The 25,841-nt window shown below is 44.2% G+C and overlaps 2 protein-coding genes across 2 annotated transcripts; one reads left to right on the top strand and one right to left on the bottom strand.

Annotated features, from left to right (window-relative positions):
- Positions 1–1,391: 1,391 nt before the first annotated feature.
- fam124a (family with sequence similarity 124 member A) lies at positions 1,392–19,585 on the bottom strand. The gene is made up of 4 exons (XM_071923023.2): positions 19,446–19,585; positions 15,991–16,022; positions 6,981–7,747; positions 1,392–2,739 (listed from the first exon to the last, which is right to left on the bottom strand). The coding sequence occupies exons 1-4, from the start codon at positions 19,499–19,501 to the stop codon at positions 1,882–1,884; spliced, it is 1,713 nt and encodes a 570-aa protein (XP_071779124.2). The 5' UTR covers positions 19,502–19,585; the 3' UTR covers positions 1,392–1,881.
- A 1,260-nt stretch (positions 19,586–20,845) lies between these two features.
- tsn (translin) lies at positions 20,846–25,370 on the top strand. The gene is made up of 6 exons (XM_071922787.2): positions 20,846–21,004; positions 21,937–22,030; positions 22,221–22,317; positions 22,568–22,683; positions 22,769–22,848; positions 23,638–25,370. The coding sequence occupies exons 1-6, from the start codon at positions 20,939–20,941 to the stop codon at positions 23,866–23,868; spliced, it is 684 nt and encodes a 227-aa protein (XP_071778888.1). The 5' UTR covers positions 20,846–20,938; the 3' UTR covers positions 23,869–25,370.
- The last annotated feature ends 471 nt before the right edge of the window (positions 25,371–25,841 follow it).

The raw sequence follows: 25,841 nt of genomic DNA, 5'->3' as shown, positions 1-25,841 counted from the left end.
TATGTAACGCTTCAACTTGGAGATAGTTATGTAAACCAGACTTCTTTATGTGTAGCCTCTGCACTGTGGAAACAATAGATTATTCAACCCTTTGTTCTGATTGGCCCATGATGACATCACCTCTGCAGAGCTCAAGGAGTCCTCACCGTGACAACCTGTGTACAGGCTACTGTTATGGGATTTCCCTCTTCAGACTGTATAGAGGCCTCACCAGCAGACCCACACCTGTTGAGGTGCTTACATGCAGCAGTGAGACAGGGATGTGCTGAAGCAACACCTTGTTAAAACTCTCCTCAGACACACAAGGGAGCCATTACAGACCTCACCACAGAAACAAATCTGACAGCCCAGTGATACTGTGCCAACAACAGACCCACATCCCTTTGCTCTTGAAACAGGTTTTAATGAATTAATTGAATTCATTCATGTATAATTTAGCTTGAAACCAAGATGCAGGTGTTTAATGAATACAGACATAATTGAAACACAGACTAATGTGGAGAGCTTATATGTGATCCTGATGTAGAGTTAAAACCTTTAGTTTAAAAGTTAATCACAAGAGGGCACCATTACACTGAAAGACACAGGACAGTCTTGTAGAATATTCCAAAATTCCTTTTCCTTTCCACTCTTATCCTTTATTGCATTTTTCTTAGCCAAATAATTAGCAAGGAGCTCAAGCCCATATGCTCCTTTTTACCTGTCTTAGTATAAACATGCCTCACTTTCCCCAAACAAATAATTTTATTCAATTGTTTCAGCCGGCTATGCTCATCCGCACAGGATGTTATTGCCCTCGCAAAAACTAGGTTAAAATCTACAGCTAGATCATCATCCTGAATAAATAAAACATCTGCAGGATGTAGAAGAGCTGGGCAAGGCTGGAAAAACCACTAAACTTCATGTCAATACTTGCAGATGAAATATTTATTAAACTCCCTCAATCAAAAGATTAAATATACAAAAGATATATTTCTATGAAGTTATTACTGCTAACCAGCACAACTCTAGGCCTGTATTGAGTTCCATCGATTGCCTTTTCAACCTCGCCCCTTCTTACCTTCTTGTTTCTTCGACCGCTGACTGTGAGTTTTTAGCCTTTGATGTTGAGAAGACTGATGGTATCAGATCTCAGATCCCTCCTCCTGTTGCTCTGGCTGATATACCTTGCTCCATGCAGTCTGGACTTGTTAAGCCACTTTTTGCACAACAAGCCCTTATGGATTCTGTATCAGATATGAAATTTCCCTTCAGTGTCTTTGTTATTATTCCCACTAAATCCTTCAGAGAGGCTATGAGGGCTACAGGCTCTGGCTTGCTTTATTTGGCTTTTATTTATTTTTCATCTTATTGTTCAAAAAGCACTTATAACACTGTTATGAAATGTGCTATATAAATAAACTTTATTATTATATGCTGACATTAATGCTCACACCATAATTGCTGTTCAGATAAACACTTAAAAATAAATAAAATGGAGAATCAGGGTCACAAAGTTGCCTAAAAGTGGTATTGCATAGCACACAGGAGCGGAAAAGAATTTTATTGAATAGTGTTTCTGTCTTCTGTTAAGTGATTGGCCCTTTGGAAATGTGTAATGCATTTCATTTACTCATATAACCTGACATTTACAGAGAAACTCTACCTTAAATCTACATACAAAAAAGTCATAAACACAAATACATGACAATACCATGTAAATACATAAACACGGAGAAGTGCTGTGATGCAGTATTCTTAAGGTTTGCCTTTACACTGTCACAAGTCCACTTTTACTATCAGACACCAGGGGGCAGGGCAGAGCTGTGCTGACAGTGTCCCTGCCTTAATGTCTGTTGTCCTTACTGGCCAATGTGAGTCCACTCAGCTTACACCAGCTTATCAAATGTAGAATTCTTGGTCTTCTTCCTCTACATTGTGTGCCTTTTGGTAACACCTCTCTTCAACTGGCCCGCTAATGCTGTTGGAACTGTCCCAGTGGTTTAGTGAAACATCACTCAGGGATGGAGCAGCACTAGTGTTTAGGCAGGGACTTTGGGGGTGTGACCTCAGCAAGGTAGACGGTCTGCTATTGCTAGATAGGCTACTTGTTCTTACAGGAACAGGGGGCCGGCCCAATGTGGACGCCTTACCAATGCCACTGCCCGAGATGCCAGGAGAGAGGGGGGGGCCTATGTCTTCTGGCGGTGCTGATAATGGCCGGGGAGTCCGTGGAAGGTTGGGTTTGATGTATGCAGACACCACTGTAAGGTCCACACTGCTGTCTGTATCCACTTTATTCCCTGTATCCACATCCGTCTCCTCTGCACCGATCAGAGCGTCCACGTCGAGCCGGAAGGCCGGGATGAGGGAGGAGCTACGGGTGAGGGAGGAGCTTCTGTAGTGGGGACCGGGGGAAGGTCCAGGGGAGGAACAGGTTGAGTGGGTGCTGGCGGGCCCCATGTTGGGCAGAGAGAAGAGGGAACTGGACCGGTGGCTCCTCCACTGGGTCCTCCAAGCGTCTGGATGGCGCTGGTCCGCCCACTGCTCTTCCTCGTCCTGCTCCTCACAGGCCAGAGGCAGGGAGTTGTGGGAGGCCTGGGTCTGGACTCTGGGACGTGATGACATGCGATGGTACCGGCGGTTCCTGTAAGAGGCAGCGCTGCGGCTGAAGGTGGATGGAGCCGAGACCGATTCAGTGGCAGAAGAGGAGGATGCGAGGGAGGCATCTTGTCTGCATTTGAAGCGCACACCTTGGACCTGTACAACAAGGAACAGAAAACGAATGAGAACAGTTGTGCTCCTGTATATGTATGTTTACCTCATTGTATAGGTTATAGCCTCCTTATAGCCTCCTCCTTGGTTCAACGTCTGTCCTGTTGTGATCAGACAGTCTAATGTGCAGTTTGACAGGCCGTGAAAACAGCAACAATAGAGAGAAGACAGAAACCCTCCCATCTTGAGCCTTGTTCTCTGTTCTCTATGGGCAGTGAAATATGAGGTCACAGGGGATACAAAGGAAGGAGGCGCATATTCAAGACTATTAACCTCCTTCTATAAGGCTCTCATGCAACCAAGGGCTCCTCACGCAATAAATAGGCTGTGGAGCGAAGGAGGAAGGGGTGTGAGGGAACCCCAGGGTTCACTAAAGGCCCCCCACCCCCTGTTTTCACTCCAGCCACTTTATGAATCAAACCAACAGCTGGGGAAGTCATCAGTATCCAGAGGAATCCCATGTGTATCACACGTCCATTTATGTACCTGAGCCATCAAAACAGAGGGATTGCTGCTCAACAAAAAACTTTGCTGCCGCACAAATCTACAGCCTGATTTCCTTCCACAAAATAAAAAGTCTGGAAAAATAATAAGCAACATGGTGGTAGGTTTCTTTGTTCTGACTTCTTGGTGAAATGTTATTCTGAACAAGTTAGGCAGCATTCAAGGGCAAGATCGTCCCATAGCTGCCGCAGTATTCAATTCCCTCCTCTCGTCTATATATGTTTCCATTTTCTGTAAGAAACCTCACATTTAAATGCATAAGACTCTCCTCCGCTCAACACTGATGGTTTCTCCATGTTGCTATTCTTATGTCTGCCATGTCATCCAACTTTCCAACCAAACAATACAGGGAGAAGCAATGACTTTCCACACTGCCTCGAGACAATGATTTCCACAAGAGCACGGAGGGGCGTTTGTACATTTCCATATGTTCAGGTTCACTACCAATAAATGCTATGGCAACACAGTTGAATGTTTCCTGAGCACAACAACTGAACTCATTCATCACAGGCCCTCGGGACAGTCTAAATTCAGTGAGGTAATGACTTGATGCCTGTATTTCTGAAGTGAATAAACAGGTGTTCATATTAAATATTGTTTCTGATAATGATGCCTTAAATCCATATGCTCATACAGTGTATATGGCAGTATGCAAGGCACCAAAATGTGTGATTATTGGCGAGAATGTAATCTATAGCTACTGTGTGTGCCTCATTAAGCAAATGGCTCATGTGAGTGCCTTGCTGAGTGGATACTTTGTGAAGTAGCGGCTAATGTTCATGCCAGATCTCTTGCTTTCTGTTGCTTTGATAAATGCCTGGCTTTTGCGATGTGTGTGTTTGTGCGATCAAGGCAGGTTATATGTTAATTGAGGTTGTAGTAGAGTGGGTAGAGTGTGTATGAGGGGAACGTGAGATGTGTTCTGAGAGCTTGCATGAGAGTGATTAATTGTGTCTTTGTATGCTGCCTGGTGAGAGTCTGTCTTTGATGAGGGATATTTCTGTGTGTGTGTGTGTGTGTGTGGGGGGGGGGGGGGGGTATGAGTGAGAGAGGGAGAGAAAGAAAGAGAGAGTGTGCGACAAAGCCCCAGTGTTTCCTTCTCTTCACCTCACTGCACTCTCTCTCCTTTCTTTTCTAAACCAGTGCTCCCCTGTGTTTCTGTTCCTCCTTTTCCTCTACAGTCTGCTGCATACTGTTTATTCTTCTCCCAGTCTCTCTATCACTTTGTCTTTCTTCTTTTGGCCCTGTAGCCTCTCTTTGCGGTGAGCCATGAAGTGGTGTATGGCTGTATACTTATCTCTCCCACACAGGAAAGAAGGCGGGAGAGAGTGCTGTTGTGTACTGTTGAGGATGTGATTTACAGCTTAATAACACTTGAGGGAGACCGGGGAAAGACAGGTGTGTGTGTGTGTGTGTGTGTGTGTGGGTGGGTGCGCACATGCATGCAGACGTTGTTGGTTGTGTACTTATGTATACATTTCTTTGTGTGCATCATTATCCCATAAGTAGGCCTTCTCACTGAAAATGATGCATAAGCATGAATTTGTTATTTACTAACACTATTCAGTGCAAGTCTGGGTGAAAACATTGTCGTGCCTCTGGTGAATATGACATGACATGATCTATCCAGTTTTCCATGTGGACAACATACAATGCTGGTGAGGAGCCACAGCAGGGGGTGCTGGGTAATGAGGTTGTTGACATGGCGATGATCAGACCCTTACTCTTTTAAGGCTTAGTTATTCTGGGATAAGCCAGGTCAGCCATAGATCTGACCTCAGCAAGCCAAATATGCCACTACTGATCACTAACCCTCAACACCACAATGCTGCTGAAGCTAAAGTGAATTTGTGCTTCTCTTATTATAGCACCAGCAGTTATCAGTGTTGTAGTTTCCAATGCATTGATTCCTTAACACATAGACTAAATTGAGTTTGCTTAAACACTGTAGCACGCCCAAGAGCTGATTTTCAAATTTTGCACGCTGTTACAGGTTTCTCAGAACAACATGCATTTTTATTTTTAAGTTGATCAGCCATTGTTAAGCCTGTAGTAGTAGTGGTAGTAGTAGCAGTAGTAGTACCAGTAGTAGTAGCAGTTGTATTGGTAGTCATAGTAGTAGCAGCAGTAATAGTAGCAGTAGCAGTTGTAGTAGTAGCAGTAGAAGTAGTATTAGTAGGATGCTCAATGATGCACAATTAAAAGGATAAAAACACACACACACACACACACACACACACACACATATGCACAAAAAGGACATATATTGACATACATATTGATGTCCCACTTCTCCATTCCACAGGTCCTTATCTGCAATGGGATCAACTACTGTAATAAGCTAAGCAGCAAGCTTGCTAGTGTCAAAAATGCTAAAGTGAAACTAGTTTCAAAATGCTTGACGCTGGTAAATCGCTGCAGAACGAGACATGAAGTTACTTTGCTTGCTAACCATTATCTCACGTTAGTTATGATGGGTATGTGACGTCAAGCCAGGTGGCAGATAAGCATTATGCATATGGTCCATTGTCATCATAGATTAGCTCATTGTTTCCCCCATGAAGGGATCCAGCGCTGTTCCAATCCCAGTAATGGACTACTGGATAATCGGCTTGAACTTTCAGGATTACTTATCTCCCACCCCCCAACAGGAATCCAGTCTGAAATTGACACCCTCCAAACAAGGACAATTTTGTGTGTGTGTGTGTGTGTGTGTGTATTCATTCACACAAACACATGCTTTCAAGCAGTATACATCATGATGTGATCATTGTGAAGCAATTAGACTGTACACCTTGTACAGTCTGGATGGAGGGATGGATGGATGGATGGATGGATGGATGGTTGGATGAATGGATGGATGGATGGATGGATGGATGGAAGGGGATAAGGGGCTGCAAATTAAGGAGACTCAATGCTCCTTTGTCTGCTGTGTGAGTTTGTTATTTTTGGCTGAATCTATTTCATTCCCCACTCTGAACCTGCTGGTGCGGTGGGAACCCTTTCTTTCTCTCTCTGCTTCTCTTTTTCTTTCACATAAGTAACCATAAGCAATCTTTTCTCTCTCTTTTTCTTTTCTTAAACATTCATAAATACAGGCACTAGACAGAGTGAGGCACACTCATACACATGCTGGAAACTGTCATTCTTTCTGTGGCTGTTCTGTCTTGCCAAAACCTTTGTGTGTATTTGTGTGTGTGTGTGTGTGTGAGAGAGAGAGAGAGAGAGAGAGAGAGAGAGAGAGAGAGAGAGAGAGAGAGAGAGAGAGAGAGAGAGAGAGAGAGCTTGAGCACAAGTGTGTGTGTGTGTGTGTGTGTGTGTGTGTGTGTGTGTGTGTCAACACAATCTCAAAAGGACAAGCATCAGGCTGGAACATCTTGATCATATTTCTCCTGCTGCTATAGCTGTTTTCCTATTACAGCTGCTAAGTAGAAAAGTACACCTCACACCACAAGTCTCACAGTATTTGTCTGGCTTCTAGGAACATTTCACGTCCAAATTCATAATGAAGAATATTGCTCAGCTCAAGGTCAATAGGGTGGTGGCAGCAACTTACTGGTTACAGCACTCTGACTGAGATTAAAGAGTAGAGCTTGATAACATCAATGGAGCCTGGGTGACGGAGGTATACCGACACATTGTAAAAAGTCATTTATGACAAATTGAAAAATGCCACATTTATTCAACACAGGCAGGCTGACGCCAACCCAGCACACTCTCACCTGCAGCAGGATCTTGTTCCCGTCGTAGTCCTCTGTCTGCCAGCGCACCTCACTGATTGGGCTGCAGGGGCGTGGCAGCAGGGGCACCAGCGCCCCGACGTCCCGCACCCTCACCTCCATCACCGCCGACTCCATTGCCACCGGGCCCTGGCCCCGCGGCAGCCTCTTGAATGACAGCTGGATCTCCGTATCCGGGTTGGAGTACACCACAAAGAAGCAAAAGTCCTCCTTCTTCTGCGCGACCCTCCGCTGAAGCAGCAGCTTGTACAGCCGCACCATGTCGACGTAATTTTCATGGCGGCAGTACACGGTAAAACGCACTATCTCCTTCCCGTAGTGGACCTGCCGTACGGCCCAGAGCGGCGTGCCGGGGGCCAGGGTGAAAAAGTCCTGACTGCATGGCGTTAACGGCAGCATACGCCGGCCGTTGCTGACCTTCTCGGTGTGGTGGTAGTGCCAAGGCGGTCGCTGCAGCGTGCGGTGCAGCGACAGTATCTGCTCCTCGCCGCCATATGTTTCCTGGAGGAAAAGGATGACCGCCAAGGACGGTTGGCAGGCCGCCGTCGAGCTGCCGTTTTGATGGCGCTTGGGCCGGGGCCGCTGGGAGTTGGAGGCACGTTCAGAGACACGGAAGAGCTGCAGCTCGGGGTGAACCCATGCCAGCACAGTGTCGGCTGCACACTGCAGGAACTTGCCCTGGCCTGGGTCGGCGATGAGGTGGACACTGACAAGGAAGGGATCTTGGAGCTCGCCCATGGATAACTCACCTCCACATACAACAGCACCATGCGAGAAAAGACATGGAAGAGAGGGAGGAGAGGGAGGAGTGGAGGCAAGGGCAAGGAGGGAAATAGGGTTAATCGGATGGGGAAGACATGGGGGGAAAAGAGAAGAAATCATAAGAAATACAGCCTGCTGAATTTGAGAACAGAGTAAAACCAAAACATAAACATGGCTACAAAGCTACAAAGAATAAGGCAAGAAGAATGTGAACGTTCAGGGAACAACAGCGAGGCTCACTTTGGTTCAGAAAATCCCTCAAGCTGACCCTTCCCTTCTTTCCAAACATCTCCATTTCTTCCTTCACATTTTCCCTCCATCTCTTTTCCCTCCTTCTCCCTTTGTTTACCTCTCTGTCCATACATTTTCTCTCCCTCCCTTCTCCCTTCCCTCTTCCCACCAGATCTCTTACTCCCGTCCTTCTCCATTTCACTTACTCACATCGAGCTCCATCTTTCTCCCCATGTTTACATTTCTCCCCCCTTCCCCCATTTCTCTCCTTCCCTCTATCCCCTCCTCCTCCTCTCCCCCTCCACCAGATCCATGTGGAGCAGTGCTCTGTGTAGACTCATTAGTGCCATTAGGAGATCATTACTGAAGCCCAGAGGAATGTTCCAGACCACAGCAGGAGCGCCGCATCAAGGTGTAGCCTCCCCCTGAACCCATGACCCGGAAAAGCTAGCACCTCCCCTGGGGGAGGGCAGGTACTGTGAAACCACCGTTACCCCTACGAAATGTTCCCCAAATGCTGAGAATTGAGTTGTTTTTGCCATAAGCCAGCATTCCGTTGTTATTCTTTAGTCTCCATGCTACATGCAAACAGATGTACACGCTCACACAGTATCGCCTCATCGCCATGTTCTCTCATTCTCTCCTTTCAGAACACTTTTCCTACACTCTTTATCTTACTTCTCTGGGGGCTTGTCCCATTTCGTTTGTGCTTTGAGGCCCGGGGCACTTTGGGGCGAGGGAAAGGACACCGTATTCTTGTCATTGGCACAGGAGGGTGTTTTTGGCATCGCCAGCATCACTCCATGCAACAGAGAGGGCAAACAGGGACAGGATCTGTCTCATGAGTCCCGCTGGCCTTTGCAAAAGGACAGTTTCTTCTTGACCAAAGAGGTGACATTTGCTCAGTGTTGAGATCATGTTACAAGGAAACATTTCTAAACGGTGCCGCCCCGTCATTCCGGTATTGCACCGCAAACATGCCAGGCACAAGTAACTAACAAATTCTGCCGACACAAAATTGATACAAACGACAACCTCTATGTGAATTGAAATGTGACAGAGGCAAGTGTCCTCATGTGGCTCAGTACCTCTCTCTCTCAGGCATTCTTTATAGAGATCAGGAGAGCGGGATCAAGAGAGATCTACTGTAGGTTTATGCTGGATGCCAAGGCAACAGACGCACTGCCACTCACACTCAGCAACACACCCATTAACGTCTGCCTGATCCCATTAGAATCAATGTCTGTCTCCCTGACGTCTAGCTGGCATCAAGACACCAAACACATGGATGATAGGGATCTTAAAAGGTATTTAGCGTTGAATGCCGTCTCATGCAGACACACGCACACACACACACACTCAGGATAACACACCCACCAACGTCTGCCTGTTCTCCTCAGAATTTGAGAAGTAAAACCAAAAGATAAACAGTGCAGCGAAAAAGTAGAGAACATCAATAAGGCTTGCTTTGGTCCAGAAAATCTCCCATCCAAACCCTTCCATTCTTTCCAAACATCTCAGTTTCTTGCTCCTACATTTTCATTTACATTCCACTCCACTCTTTTTATTCTGCCTTTCATTTGTTTACCTCTTTGCTTGCCCATTTTGTCTCCCTCTCTTCCCTTCCCCTGGCCGTCTCCCACCAGATCTCTCCCTCCTGTCCTTCTCCATTTCACTTCTCCACATCTATCCCAGGCTTTCAGGAATCGGTAACTAAAATGAGCCGCAGGATTAAAGAGAGATCTAGGTTTGGTTCAGGAACAAGGCCACAGACAGGCTCCCGCACACACTCGGGGCAACACGTCTGCCTGATCGAATTAGAATCAATGTCTGTCTCCCTGACATCTAGCTGGCATCGAGACACCAAACACTATTTGAAACACATGGATGACTGGGCTCTTACAGGGTATTTGACAACCTAAACACAGACAGACACTCAGACCTGAAAATGATCATCTCATTCTCTGCCTTCACAGACATTTAAAGGCTGTTTCTCAGCAAAATGACTACACTAACTTCTCTATCGGTGCTGGCTTATGTTTTTGTTTGTTTTAATTGCTTTTAGTGGTGTCCTTGTTGTTTGCTGGTGTTATTTGTTATGCCGTTTGCTGTCTCCAAGTCCTTATTTACATCCAGTCATCCAGTTTGTGCAACTTTACTGTCTTTTTACTGTCTTTTCCAAGTAGTTTACTGTTACTTTTGTAGTTAAAATAGGTTAAAAATCAAAATAGTATCACAAATATTGCAAGAAAATGGTTAATTAGGCCACGTTGATGTTATAAAAGACGACAACATATACTGCACACTTGGCCACAACAAGTAAGACTCAATACCCTGATGCTAGCTGACACTTCCTTAGCAATACGGGTTAATGCGGAGCTGGCCACAGAGACTAATAAATTAGAGATTAAGTCAGCCCAGAGCAGGTTGTCCTGTTAAGAGACTAGAGGGAGTTTGCGGGCTGTGTGTAAAGCTCTGGAGGAGTGTGTCTTTAAGATCTTAATCCACTAGAGTCTTCAAGCTGATGCTGATGTTCTGACTCGGCTGAATACATATACACTTCAGCATGTGCATGACTACAAATGAATACACCGAAAATGCACACCACAGTACAAACATGGGCTGTGTCATGGGCGGACACACACACACACACACAAAACCATTTGTACATTTGTCCTGTCCTCTCTAATTCTTGGAGGCTTTTGCCCTCTTTTTGTGTTGAAGTGTTAACCAGCAACACATGAATGCGGCCATAAGCACAGATGATAATGTGAGATATAACAACATGCCTTATAATGGCCCCTCCACATATGACAGTGATTAGCAGCGAAAACTCAACTAAGGCCTCTGAGCGTGTGTGTGTGTGTGTGTGTACGTGTGCGTGTGCACTGCAGTTACAGCTTTAGCTAACTTGGCCATGGATGTAAGTCAAAACAACTGAGGGAGGAAATTCAAGATGGGGGCCCCTTTTTCGTCTGGTCAAGAAAAAGCAAAAAAAAAAAGAAAATAAAAAAGATGTGAGTTCCAACACTAATACGTCACTTTGACTGGTGCCCAGTAGATTAAAATGTAATGGTTTGACTTTGAGACAATGTTCTGCCAGTTCTGTAAAACATATTTAACTTTTTACACTTCAATATTTCAAAGCACACAACACACACAAGCTTGTTCTGGTTCAGGTTACAAAAAAATGTGATGCCATGTTACTGTTTTTAGGTCTCTTTTAGTGGGAACTGATGTAGGAGACTTACTGCATACGAAACATTTCTCATACTGTATCACATAGTCTCTGAGGCAGTCAATACTGAAGAAAAAGACTGATAGATGGTGACAGCTTCTGTGGGAGACACTTGTCCAGTTGTCCACTTGTTTCCCAGTTTAGTCCAGTAATATGTAGAAAACCAGAAGTCTACATTTCTCAAAGAAATGAAATTCTAGTGGACTGGACTGAATATGTTGACATGGCGAAATTGATGACATAGAAGAACGTAGTTGAATATTTTCTGGCTTCATAGACATATAACATATAACTGACTTTAAAACTTACAGCCACAGTATATGCCCAACAATAAAGTTTGACACATCATAAAAGCAATTACACTACAACTTGGAATCACTGTTCTTGGCTTAAAACTACATCTGCTAGTGTCAAACATAAGAATTAGTTACGACAGACTGTTATGGGGAAAGATTAGAAGGGGAGGCTTAGTGAGCAGACTAAATCCAGTCAACAGTGCTAGTCCAAGTTCATGCGAGTCACGTGCCCTTCACTGTCACAGCTGACCTGGGGCAAGGCAGCCTGGCTTAGAAGATGAGGTGATGATGCTGTGACCCTAGTTTGACTCTCTATCGCTCAAACAGAAATGTAAGCGCACACACGCAAATACATAGTGAAGGTCCCACACCAAGGCTAAGAGACAGCACTGCTTCAATTAAACCATTAAGAAACAGCCGAGTGCAGCATATTTAGCTGCGATCGTGGCCTTGTGGTCCAAACCTCATTTGGAGAACACACATTTGGTAACACTTAATCCAAAGTGCCTTATGGCATAGCCTGCATCTCGTATGTCACTCTCAATCTAAGGACACAGCACTGTGAGTGTGTGTGTGTGTGTGTGTCTGTGTGTGCGCTAGCTGTTACGGGTGGTCCCAGATCCATCAGGTGCTATTCAACTTGACTGTGCTGAAAAGCGCCTGCAAATGGCTGGGCGTGTGTAAAGTGATACCCCGTCGCTGTCTTTCTAGAGCCGACAAGTGCGTCATCTGTGGAAGTATCCGAGTATCATTTCTATTACAATCACCCGAGTCAGTCCGAGACAGTCTCTCTGAATACAAACCCCGGCGACTCCGCTGATGAAAGGCAAAGAGCTAGTCACCGGTCAGAGCCCCTTTTAACCAATAAAGGTAATGGATACCACCCGCTCTGCTGCACACACGGGACAGAGAGTGTGTGGCAGCAGTGTCCGTGTATGTGTGTGTGTGTGTGTGTGTGAGAAAGAATGTGGCCGTGCGATCGTGTGTTTGCTCACGTGTCAATATATACACTGTGTTCCTGTGTGTTCCTGTGTGTTTGCACGTCTGTATAATGTTCAGTAGTGTTAAGTGCCACTCTGACTCGCATCACACCCCGAATTAGTCTAGGCGAGGGTTAAAACGCACCGGGGTCCTGCCCTTCCACTGGTAAATATTTACTACAGCGCCTCTATCCAATACAACAACACGGTGCATGTACGTTAGAGAGAATGGAGTTTTAGTAGCCCTGCACGCACATATGTTCCTGGTTCTGCTAATCTGCCGTTTGTCTGAGCCAAAATAGCAAAGAGCGGGGCCTCCAGCATTACTGGATGCACAAGCAGTCTGGAAGAGGCAAGTGTTTTACGTTGCGGTGAAGCCTCATCTTTTAACCGCCGATGACATCCACACACACACACTCAGACGGACACAATTAAGCACAGGCACAGATACATTAGACGTACATGCACATACACTTGAAGCACGTGCACGCAGATACACACATGTGCGCACACGTACATATGTGTGTGTGTGTCTCAGCAAGCAGCCATCTGCTGGTGACAGACTGATCCTTGAAAATATAGAGCCCCATCATGGACCGGCCCTCCCTCCTGCCTCCTCCCAGGCTTTTGTTAGCTATTCAGTGAGCTGCTCAGTGTGCTTTGGGCTCTTTGACTTTATTCTACTTTTTTTCCATCTGTTTCATTTCTGATTTGTTTCTGAGCGTGAGATGTATCCACAAACTGTGTTTTTCTTACCACTAGCTAAAGTAAGTTATATTTCTTTTTGATTTTGTCTCATTTTTCTGGCTGTGTCTTGTTTTCTTTTCACCTTTTGTCGAAGCTAATCTCTTCTGGCTGTGACATAAATTTTCAGGAGCCTACCTCTGCAAATCTATATAATAAATGAGTCTACAGTATATTTGAGGTATTTCGGCATGATAGATCATGTGTGTCCTCCTCAAGTCTGTATTTATGTACATTACCCTATGTGTGCTTGTGAGTGTATATCATGTGTGCCTGCGTTTGTATTTATGTGTGTGAGTGTGTCTCTGGTCCGCGTCTTTGTGTTGTTACAGTCTGACCTCTGTGCTGTTTAAAACTCACCCCCTCCGGCACAAAAACATTCATTACTCTGACAGGAGGTCCCCTCTGTCTTGCATGCAGACACACATACACACACACACACACACACACACACACACACACACACACACACACACACACACACACACACACACACAGGAGCCCATTGGGGGCAGGGTCACAGGTCACTCAGGCTGAATGGACACTCATATGCTGTGACCAATAGAAATTGAGGTTGTGTGATTAAGTGTTTGGGGTGGGACTTAATTGAGGCCTCTGGCCTCTTGAATCAAGAGCTATTTGCTTCTGTTGCTATTGTACGCTCAGTGATGCTGTACTCACCAGCTGCAGACAGCAGAAAAGAGAGATTACAATTAGCATTTTATTTTCCACAAACATCAAATATCATCGCTGTCAGGTTAAAACTTCAATTTTGGTGATTTTTGTTATGTTTTAACTTCACTTGAAGGATTACATGCTCCTCTATGGGTTGAGAACCTTTGGGTGTCTAAAAACTTTTCAAAACCAATCAGATAAAATCAAAATTACATGGTGGTGAAGCGGGCACTAGTTTGAATTCCCAGAATGGTTTGAATTTCCATTGAATTTTCAGGAAAATCTGAAACTGAATTAGTAATACTCTATTCTCCCTAAACAACTACTGTAAAGCTGCTCTTGACAAAGGCAGTTAACCCCCAATCACTGCAGTGGAGGTGCACAGTGGTCAACAGTGGAAGACTGTGGTAAGCGGTAAACCGGCATTTCAGCACTCATTTGATTAACTTAGATTCAGACATACTGGTATAGCTACCATTTCAAGGTAGTCTATTCTTAACCATGACTTCATCAACACATCTGAATTCCTACAGTTTCTATTCCATTCTACAGTGTGACCCGGGTCAGAATGCTGCTGGAGGTTTAGCATGATGAAGACCTGTCTCCAGTGGGCTTACGGCTGATCTGACCTGAGGGCAAAAGTCAGGGGTTAAAACCACCTGTGTAAACACGACCACTCTCTCTAGCAGAACCTAAATATACCTCTACGGTGGCAGGAGACGAGGGAGACCGACGCTGCATGCACCCTTGCAAATGGACACGCCTGTGCGCGCAGACACAGACATGCATGCATAGACGCACGTTAAGCACAAAGACACGCTCGCAGAGACAGACAGCCACACACAGACTTGAGACAGATGCATTCAGCATATTTTCCTCTCACATTTTTCAGAAATGTGTCGTCACAGCAGCTTGCATCCCTCCTGTCCTTTTTGTCCCGGTCGTTCGTTTTGGTCAGACTGTGACTGAGGCTCAGTTCAATGAATACACACAAAAAGACCGTCCTTGGGAGCTCTGATTCACCATGCCTGCGCTCAGTCACAAACTGCGAGCAAACTGGAGGATCTTTGTAAGGCAGCTTCTGCATGACGCACAGTGAGGAGTCGCTTTCTTTCACGGTGTCTGTCTATCAATAGAACGAAGACCTTGTGCTGCAATTGTGAAAGTCAGTTTTTCATAGACTTTTTGTCTTCTCTGACTGTGCTTGTGTGTGTGTGTGTGTGTGTGTGTGTGTGTGTGTTCCCGCCCTGGCCTCCTGCAGTGACAGAGACAGAGACAATGGTGGGCAGAAGCTCATCTGATATAGCAGAGACACAGGAAACGTGAGGGGAAAGACCACAGACTCACTGCTGGGTCACTGCGTGTGAGTGTGTGTGCATGTGTGTGTGTGTATGTGTGTGTTTATGTGTGTGCGTGTGTGTGCGTCTGTCCTATACTTCCTGAGTTTTGCGGGTGTGGTGCGGGATAATGCAGCTTCCTGCAGACCAGATTAATGGGCTAATATTGGATATAATCCTCCCATTGTGAAAGGCCTGGGCCTGGCAACCAGACTGGGGAGAGGTCAGGACCTATGCAAACACACTCTTCACAAGTACACACACATACACACACACACACACACACACACATACTGTATGCACAGAAGCACAAGGTAAAAATAAGCATAGCCTCCACATACGATACACTGAAAACAGAGAAAAATGCATGTGTACTAACTCATTGCCACTTGATGTCTCCTCTGCTTAACTTTAGTAGCTCTAGGACCTAGGGAGTGTTAACTACACACACACACACACACACACACACACACACACACACTGCCCCCCCAACCTTCATCCCTGCACCCTCCTGTGACTTGTCCCTCCCTTCCTCTGTGCTTTCAAATTGGAGAGTGGATTTGCGCTGTCAGTGTGTATCAGCGAGATAAAGCCCTGGGCCTGTGGTGTGCGTGTGTGTCTGTGTGTGTGTGCGTGTGTGTGTGTGCGTGTGTATTTGCACCCTGTCCATGTGTTCAATAGCTCTCCGTCGCTGGCAGAGATGCTTTATGTCACCATTGGTTTACTTACTGCTCGCTGAGGACATGGGACTGTAATCAGACCTGCAGTAAACGAGAGAGAGAGGAAAAGAGAGCGAGAGAGAGAGAGAGGGGACATGTGGAGAGAGCCAGGGAGAGAAGGAGGACAAGAAACAGAGAAAGGAGACAGGAGTTTATATTATGAAGGGCAATCAGTGTGATTTACAGGCTGACACTCCTGTTTCAAAGGAAGCGCTGAAGCCTCCGTCTGGCTGAACAGTAGGAGAGGTTCAACTGCAGAGGTCACAGAAAAATGCACACACACAATCACATAGTGGTTTCTATCTGAGGGTAAACACAGGGACAACAATGTGACTTTTTTGCACTCACACAAACATCAATTCCTATTCAGTATTCCCAAATTGAACAGCTGAACAGGGAAAAGGATTTCTATTCTAATCTAAAGCCGCCATCTTTGAATTGGGATAGGGAGCAGAAGTGGATTTCTGCTAATCTAGTCTCAATGGATTAGATGGGAATTTCCAACAATTTGTGTAATTACTGTACTATTGATATTGACAACATACAAGTACACACACATACACACAGCGACACTGAATGGACTTTTGCCAAACTAGCCTGCATCCTCCAAAAGTCACCCTAACCGTCCCTGTAACATTGGCTCCCGTATAACACGCTACATAACCCGAGAACATGAGTCCCACGGGAGTCAGCTGACAAGCTCAGAGAACACTGTCCCTCCACATGGAGCCTCAGTGTGACTCTGTCTCTAACCCAATAAAGCCGGTGGAGCTGCAGGACAGCAGGAAACAGAGGAGCGGGTCTGTTTCCTGCAGCAGGAGGTTATCAATCTGACTAATAGGCCATAGTAGCCTAGTGGAGAGACTGGATGGTGGTGGTGGTGGTGGGGGGGGGAGGTGAGGGGAGTAGAGAAAGGTAAGAAGAAGACAAAATGAGGCACTGCAGACGGGACGATGTTGGCTTAGGGAGTGAAAGCACAGGAAGAAAGAATATATAGAGAGGGAGCAGATTAAAAAAACGACCGGAAAGTTCAGACGGAACTGAAGACTGAAACTCATCACCTTCTCCCTACCGCTGTATATATGAAAGAACGGAATGACAAAATGTGGAAAAGGAGAGGGGGGGGGGGGGGAAGAGGGACAATCTCTCTTTTCTAAGCTGGAGCTTTATGAGTCTTTGGAGTGGTGGGGGTGGGGGGGTCTGTGTTGAAGGCTCCCTAGGGTGTGTGTTTGGCAGGCCCTGCTCCGACAGCGGCGGTTAGCGTCTTGCCTGGCGTTCCCAGCCTGGCCCGGAGAGCGCAGCCACACCGCCTCGCTTCATCCTCGTCCAAGGACAATAAACACAGATCGCAGCGAGCAGAGGCAGCGGCCCAGTCATGCACACAAAAGTTGAACAGAGTCGGGTTTCTCTGATTTGATTAATACGCGACACAGTTACACCGTGTGTAATGAGTGAATATAGATGGGTTTTCTGGGAGGGGGGGGGTGGTGGAAAGTGGGAGGTAGAGAGGTGGATGGATGGAAAGAAAGAGGGGAGGAGGAGGGGAAACAGAAGGTTGAACAACACAGATGAAGATGGAGAGAAAATAAACATACCTGCACTTATATGGACATAGGTAAAGGTAGAGCTGGGCGATATGGTTGAAATCAATATCACGATAATCAAAGGGATTTTTTTCGATATCGATATATATCACGATATGGCTCATGTATACAAAATCACATGTTTCAAAATTAATGTTCATCCCATTGAAGCGAATGGTAATGTTAGGCGTGATGTCAAACAAAACTGAAATTTTCTAATAATATTCCTACCATACCTCATTTTGTCAGCGTTTTTCATCAATTTTGTCATCATCAATTTAGACAGCAGAATTGTGTCATGGCTTCCCAAAATCACCATATCATCACAATATGATTCCACTGAAAGACGATAAACGACAATATTGATAAACGATAATATTGAATTATCGCCCAGCCCTAGGTAAAGGTATATATTGAGATAGAGATAGAAAGAGAGAGGCATCACAGGATCAGACAAGCCCTTGCAAAAAAAGAACTATGGTGACCCAATGATAAATTTTATAAAGATACTATACAGATATTACAGTAAAAACTATACCATGCAGCTACTGTAGGTAATAAATGACATCATAGAGAAATCCAATAGTAAAATATGAGATTAAAAAAAACAGCATGAAGAATGATGGTCACTATAAACTCACTATTGAGTACCACAGACACACTAGAAATCCCTTTAGGAGAATTACAGGAATATTACAGTGATTTTTCATAAGGGAAGAGATGATGACAGAGACAGTCTGAGGTGAGGAGAGTAACAGTGGATATGGGAACTGAACAGGAAACACAGGGAGTGAGGCAGGAGCGGAGGGAAGGTGAAGTATAGTGCTGTGATCCCATGGAGGATATGACCTGATGCGAGGAGCGGCTCTCAGGTTATCAACTGGACATTCCTGCTTTTCCTTTCACATCAGCACTTTCCACTCCTGTCTGAGCTCTTTTCCCATAACAAACACGCTCTCACAACCACATTATATCAGTCGGTTCCAGTTAACGGCCAATGAAATTGCTGGGCCCAGGTGACTCCAGCATCAAGGCACTGATGTAACGTCAGCTTACCCTGCCCTGCTACTAACCTCCAGCATAAGAGCAGAAAGCACAAAACTGGCCTGGGATCAGATTTCAAGGCCACTCAGAGTCCACAATCAGTGAGGAACGGTGACCCATAGTAGGCTATTTCCCTAATAATCATAATCTTTGAAAAAGAAAAATGACAGTCTGATGATTCAGTGTTGCACTGCCAGGGATGTGACAAGGGCTAAAAGGGTCATCTGGGGTTTCTCTCACTAAAACACACACACACACACACACACACACACAAGGATCCTTCATAGCCTACACATTACTGTGTCCACACTACTACAACACCAAATCCATCAGTGACATACCGCAAGGGAAACTGGGGGACATCTTTGCCTAGTAGCTGAAAACAGAGTGAACAATACATTTATTTAACTCTCTTTATTGTCAAATCATTGTTGAATTAAGCCCCATGTAGCATATGGCTTTAAAAGAAGCTACTCTCATTACCAAAATGTGTTGGTGATTAAGATTGCAGAACTTTCCACTAAAGCATTAGGATTACATCTCCTGACCTGCACCATATGTCCTCATCATTAGAGCAATTAATGGCATATGGATGGAATCTAAGAATTTCAGCAACTCATTTCAAGCGGCATCAAATTTCATGACTCTAGTGCTATTAAATTATTATATTGTGAAGCCTTATGTAACTCTGCAAACTGCTGAGTTGATGATAGAGGCTTATGACAAAAAAAATGATTGGGTTATAAGAACATTTGCATATAAAGAAGTAACAGTCTGTAACATCTGGGAAAGGTTCAACAGCTGTCACATCTCTAATGTTTTTTTTTTCTTAACTCACCCTCCAGTCTCCGCTCCTGAATCCACACAGTCATCTTCTGCCGAGGTTTTCTCCATCTCAGATCATAAGGACAGAATTTATCTGCATTGTCTCAAAGTCTCTGGGTAACGAAAAAGCGGGTCATTCAAAAAATATTTTTCGATATGATACACGAGAGTGATACAGACGACCAGCCTGTGCACCTCTCTGTTAAGATTCCTGACTTGCAATGAGCCAAATGGGCAAGTTGTGGGATCAACAAGCAACAGGCTACTACTTCTGTCTCCCTGCGTCATCTGCGCCCCCTATGCTGCCTTCATGTGCTGTCGGAAATATAGAACATGTCGAACGCACACGAACGACCCGACAAAGTGGAAAATAGGACTTGGAAAGTGTGAATTTTCTGTGATACCCGCGTTTCCAAGATGTGACGTTCAGGGCGCATGAAGGCTGTGTCAACAACTGATGGTAAAAGTATATTTTATTATCATAGGCTATGTTATAGCTTGGCATTCTGTGCAAATAATTAGTGTTGCTCTATGTTTCTGTTTTCCTTCTTTGTTTAACTTAGCCTATAGTTGTTATGCATTTTTGAGCACATTTAGAAGTTGTCGTATTGGTGCTGAAGAAACAACAAGCTGCAAAGGGTGTAAAACAACAACCACAAATATAAGCACTTTGGGCCCAACCTAACAAAAACTACTTTTTTATAGGGTCCATTTCGGTATTATTTCACACCAAAAGGACATACAAGGTTGAATATGAGTCATATTGATAACCTTCCATTTCGGAAGCAGGAGGTTATAAGGAGCACGTGAAGGCAGCTTTAGTTAGTGCGCTGCTTTGGCACCATCAAGAGGATGAACGAGACACTTCAGCATGTTGGTCCATCACAGATCAGCCAGAGGCAGGCCAAGGAGACAAAATTACAATCAAATCTCTATGCTAATACCTGTAAACTATGCCATGAATTAAAACACATATCTGCCACAAGAAAAACTACCTACCCCTTGGAAAAAGAACTATAATAATCATATAGGCTAGCCCAATAAAAATTAGGATACTATACAATTGCAAAACGATTAGTCCAAAACGAATTATATAAATATAGTGTTCGTATTAGCATTATTATGATTTCATTATATTAAAGGAATATTAGAGTAATGTAATGGGAGGTAAAACACCATAAAGTGCCACAGACATACTTCCCATTGCCTATAGGAGGATTACAGGAATATTAGCCTATACTGATCATCAGAGTCTTTTCCATTTGAGAGCTGTTTTTGTCACTCGTGGTGGCTTCATTTATTTTTCCTTTCCATTTTTCCAATTTATTTTTTTCTTAAGAAATAAACACAAGGAGCAACAGCAATGTGCAAACCATGACGCTGTGAATGATGACGTCATCTTCACGCGACATATTTACCACGGACCAGGAGGGCTCGTGTGCACGTTTATGTTTTATGTTAAAGCAATATAGAAGGCATATTGATATCGTCTGGGAACTGTAGATTATGTCTGTAACCGAGATGTTCAGCTATATTCAAGGTTTCCTGAGCGCCGACCAGGATATAAGAGAGGTATGAATGAACCGCCTGCCAGCCCGCTCGTTAGCCGTTAACATTAGCTTGTAAAGCTGGCTAGCTAGCGATGTCTTTTTAACACACACCGCTTAGCCAGCATTTTTTACGCTCTTAACAAAGAATTGCTATGGAAGAAGTCCAGTCCATTTAGGCAATAGCGCATTTAGATATAACCTACGATAGCTACCCAATTTTACTGATATACAGCTTGTTAGGAATGCATAATAGAATAATGCCAATTACCCGCTGCTGCGTGCTTTTATTGTAGACCCGATACTCTACGTTTTTCTTATATGGAGAGAACGTCACGCCAAACTTCATTTAAAAAAATCTGGTGATTTAATGCTGCCTTGCCTATCGTAAATGATACACAGTTCGCACAACTTGGCTTTACCCCGTTAACGAATCGTTCGGGCGCATTATTCAGTTCGGCATACATCAATACACCAAGCACCACTAATTTCAATAAAATGTCAACTTTTAGAATTGGTTTGAATCCGTGAGCTTAGAATTATAAGGTTCTATCTGCCTTCAGGATAGTTCTGAGATATTGAGCTTCAAAGTTTTCAGCATCCATTGAGTTAAATGGAGATGGGTCCTTTTGTTTTAGAAATTACAGACTCAAAAATCCATTATTTTCCAAAAATAACACCACATATGTCAACAGGCACTCACAGAATAGGTTCATGCGACTAACTCAGTTTTGACAAAAAGGTCAGATAGAACCTTATAATATGGCCACAATTTTCTTCCACCAAAATACACCATGGTGGGCGTTAGCGATCAGCTTGGTTTGTATCATTTGTATACCGAATTTACCAGAAGACGTTAATGATTCGTAAAGTTGTAATGGATTTTGGTTGTATCATAGAGAACGGTACATATTGGTCGTATATTTTTTATAATTATTTTTGTGCATATCGTTGTAGGATATCCGTAAGGTGGTCCAGGTCTTGGAGCAGACTGCCAGGGAAATTCTAACTCTACTCCAAAGTGTCCACCAGCCATCTGGCTTCAAAGAAAGTGAGTGTGACATAACTGTTCTGTCATCAAGCAACCACTGTCACTGCCATGACTGCTCACTGGCCTTGGAACCCCAGTGAGATGCTAATGGATGCTGGTTATGTTTCCCGGTTATTGACCTATTGAATGCTGTTTGCCTCCCTGAATTTTACCTTCTGAAGTCTAAAATCTTTTTCCTTTGTGCCAACAGTTCCCAATAAATGTGCAAAGGCGCGGGAATTGTTCTGCACAGTCAGGACACACATTTCAGACCTAAAAACCAAGTTTCCTGTGGAGCAGTATTACAGGTACGACACCACGCTAAGAGCCACCATCCAAAGTAGTTGCAATCCCCTGCTGTCCAGAACATTCACGGTGCACTTAATTGAAATGATTGGAAAGGTATGGTAATCTGGAGAAATATGCAAATTATGCATTTTGTGTGTTCTAAAGGTCAGAGATAATGACGCGTTCATGGAAATTCCTCAAAATTGGGATCCCTGCTGATGATACATTTTGCTAATGTTTTCTCTTGTGATCTCTTTGATCCCGATTTAGGTTCCATGAACACTGGCGGTTTGTCTTGCAGCGCTTGACCTTCTTAGCAGCCTTTGTTGTCTACCTGGAGAGTGAAGCTCTGGTGACCCGGGAGGAGGTGGCCAAGATACTCGGCAGTAGGTACCAGTTCATGCGATAAGGTGTAACTGCTCACTAGGAATGCTGCCTTATTCTGCTTCCTCTGCCCTCTCCATCCTACAGTTGAGGTGGTGCGAGAGAAAGGCTTTCACCTGGATGTGGAGGACTACCTGGCAGGCGTGCTGATCATGGCCAGTGAACTGGTAAGGGATTTCAGTCACTGGTTCTACAGGCTATAAATACACCAACCATCACACAGCGCTCTGTGTGTAGGGACCCCGCTAATGATGTGTGTGTAATGTGTCTAATGAAAGAGCAATCCTGTTTAATTAAAGTGACAGGAAATTTCACACTGTGATGTTGCAGATTCATTTGGTGCAGCGTCAGCAGTACACTTCGGGGAGAGCAATGAATGTACCTCAATTGCTTATGCATATCAATATAGCAGTGTACATGTAATTTGAGCAACTTTGGCTTTAAAGTGATGTTGAACTTTGGTAGTACCTTTGGTTATGTAGCTTCCTAGACATGATATAACCCCAAAATCGGCAATTCTCTCTTATCTGTTGCTCCGGCAGAGATGATTGGAGAATTGTGTTTTTTTTTCTCTCTCCATGCACTGCCATTATATGATAAAACAGGTCTGAAAATCACACTTCTAGCGTAAAAACAAACGAACAAAGCAGATTCTGACAATATATTAAAAAAATAGTCATTCTGCAGAATTAAGTGATGCTTTATGCTATCAAACCAACAACACCGAAATTCTTCCAACTGGATTTCGGTGTTGTTGGTTTGATAGCATAAAGAAAGTGATTCACGTAAAAAACTTTTTGCAGAACGACTCGTTTTTTTAATATATTGTCAGAATCTGCTTTGTTCGTGTTAGATTATGTGCTGGTGTGATTTTCAGACTTGTTTCGCCATATAATGGCAGCGAATGGAGAGAGAAAAATACACAATTCTCCAATCTCCTCTACTTCCTCCTCCAGTCGCGGCTGGCAGTCAACAGCGTGACAGCGGGAGACTACAGCCGGCCGCTACGCATCTCCAACTTCATCAACGACCTGGACTCCGGCTTCCGTCTGCTCAACCTGAAGAACGACCCGCTGCGTAAGCGCTATGATGGGCTCAAGTACGACGTGAAGAAGATCGAGGAGGTGGTGTACGACCTGTCCATCCGCGGCCTGGCTAAGGAGCCCGAGGCGGGGGGAGACAAGTAGACCCCCTGCCCCACCCACCCGAGGTGGTGAATGGCTGTGGGAGGCAGAGGAGGGCACGATAGCTGGGACCTCTCCACGGCTGCTGCAGACTGGAGACTTCACCCCCAGCTGGAGGGTGAGACCCAGGGATCTGCCTGAGGCCCCAGCAGCCTAGGACAGACTGCGTGTGTGTGTGTGTGGTTGGATGGATGTGTGAGTGCCCGAGTGCATGCGTGAGAAGAAGTGCTTTAGATGGATGACAGTCTGTCAGAGGGGTGGGAGAGATGTTGACAGAAGCAACCTTGTTCTGAGGGGTGAGATGGGAGGTTCGAATTGATGCTGGTTTTTGGAAATGTTCATCTGTGTTCGGCTTCATCTAATTCACCTGTTATCGTGTTTCATTGAGATGGTTTTGCAACTGTTGAATCCGTTTTGGAAGTCAACTTCTTGTCATTGAATTACACTATATCGATGTTTTTTTTTCATTCAAGAAAGGCGGAGACCTCCCAAAGAGAAGTGTGTTCCAGCCACGCAGAGCTTGTTTTTGTGGTCATTTGTGTTTTTTTTGCAAAAACAAAAAGAATAGGTGAAATGTGTTTGTGTTGTTCACCAGATAATGTGTCTTGATGCCTGGTGGTATTTCTTAGGTCTCTGAACATGGCGTCATATGTGGATGCATCCAAATGGACTAACAGAACCCGGGAGCCTCATTTATAAAAAAATAAATAAAAAAAAAATCTTTGCAATGATCAAATAATGGAATTTAGAATAAAATCAAAGAAAGAGATTAAAAACAAATGAAAATTGTTTACAGCATTGTTGAGTCATATAGAATAGTTTTAGAAATTGATATATTACAGCAAAAATGGATAAAATAATTGTAACTCACTGATTCTGACATCAGGGTAACTTTCATTAATCACAGTTTAGGCTTAGATTTTGATCATTAGCACCAAACGTACATATACATACTTATAAATGAGGCCCCAGGAGAGGCAGAGCCAAAGAAACAGCATAGGTGCACTTGACAAGATATAAAGCTACACTATGTGCTTAGTTAGAGTTCTTCTTTGTCATTTAAACAGCAAGCTACACTTACAGAACGGTGCCAATGAATATGTCTGTTGAGCCATTCTTACATTTTGTGTTATGCTTTCTCTGGAACACCACAAGAGTGACGGCAGAGTAGTTAGAACGCATCCAAGGCTCTTCAACACTGTTATGTACTGCATGTTACAGGCTTACTGTCTTCATTGAGCGAGAAACCTTGTTCACTCAAGGATACGTCCTGTCTTAATGATTTGTTTCTATTGTCAGCTTCCATGCTTCCCTTTGCTTGCGTACCGTAGTGGAGTTGAATAGCATTTTCTAGAAATACTGTACTTTTGCTCTCTTCCACTTTGCTTCTGTTTCCTTGAGTAGTAAGTGCATTTGTCATTGCTTACAAATGATTCCACTTGATTTTCACATGTACTGTGTGTATTTCTGTCTTTGATCCGTTTTTTTGGATCAGTTGTTCTACAATGCTTAAAATTAAATATTTCTACATTCTGCATTTCAGTGTTCAATAGGACTCACCAGACTTTACAATCCAGTAGATCCGAGAGAAAACTACAAAACAAGCAAGGTCGCATTTAAAATCTTTTAATATAATTCACAATATATTACATCAGGAAATATTACATTAGGTCTTTCGAATGCAAATGAGGAAAAGAAATGGTATACAACTCAGCAGGCCTGTTTTGGAAAGGTTAGTTGAAATGGCGTCCTCCAGCGTACAGCAGTGGTAGTCGTGTTTGTATGGAGCTGTGGAAGCTGATAAGAGTTGTAACAGTGTTGACGCCATTGGAAGAATAGCAGTAGCAGGCAGGTGTAGCTGTCCACACCTTCTGCCCCCAAACACAGTGATGCGCTACCTCTTCTAGCAGTGCTACTCCATGACATAAACATAAGACAGCATGATTATTAAACAGTGGTTTTGGTTTGATGAGTAG

This window comes from Centroberyx gerrardi, chromosome 10 (genome assembly GCF_048128805.1).
Source record: "Centroberyx gerrardi isolate f3 chromosome 10, fCenGer3.hap1.cur.20231027, whole genome shotgun sequence".
Classification (NCBI taxonomy): domain Eukaryota; kingdom Metazoa; phylum Chordata; class Actinopteri; order Beryciformes; family Berycidae; genus Centroberyx; species Centroberyx gerrardi.
The sequence above is the reverse complement of the archived record's forward strand: the minus strand, read 5'-3'. Positions and strand labels throughout refer to the sequence as shown.

What these genes read in the sequence shown, in the direction of transcription:
- tsn (XM_071922787.2), top strand. Translation starts at nt 20,939, where the DNA reads ATGTCTGTAACCGAGATGTTCAGCTATATTCAAGGTTTCCTGAGCGCC. An exon ending in CCTGTGGAGCAGTATTACAG is followed by an intron (nt 22,318 to 22,567) that starts GTACGACACCAC and finishes ATCCCGATTTAG; the next exon opens with GTTCCATGAACACTGGCGGT. An exon ending in TGATCATGGCCAGTGAACTG is followed by an intron (nt 22,849 to 23,637) that starts GTAAGGGATTTC and finishes TTCCTCCTCCAG; the next exon opens with TCGCGGCTGGCAGTCAACAG.
- fam124a (XM_071923023.2), bottom strand. Translation starts at nt 19,501, where the DNA reads ATGGAGAAAACCTCGGCAGAAGATGACTGTGTGGATTCAGGAGCGGAG. An exon ending in TCAGGAGCGGAGACTGGAGG is followed by an intron (nt 16,023 to 19,445) that starts GTGAGTTAAGAA and finishes CGTTTACTGCAG; the next exon opens with GTCTGATTACAGTCCCATGT. An exon ending in GGAACAAGATCCTGCTGCAG is followed by an intron (nt 2,740 to 6,980) that starts GTGAGAGTGTGC and finishes CTTGTTGTACAG; the next exon opens with GTCCAAGGTGTGCGCTTCAA.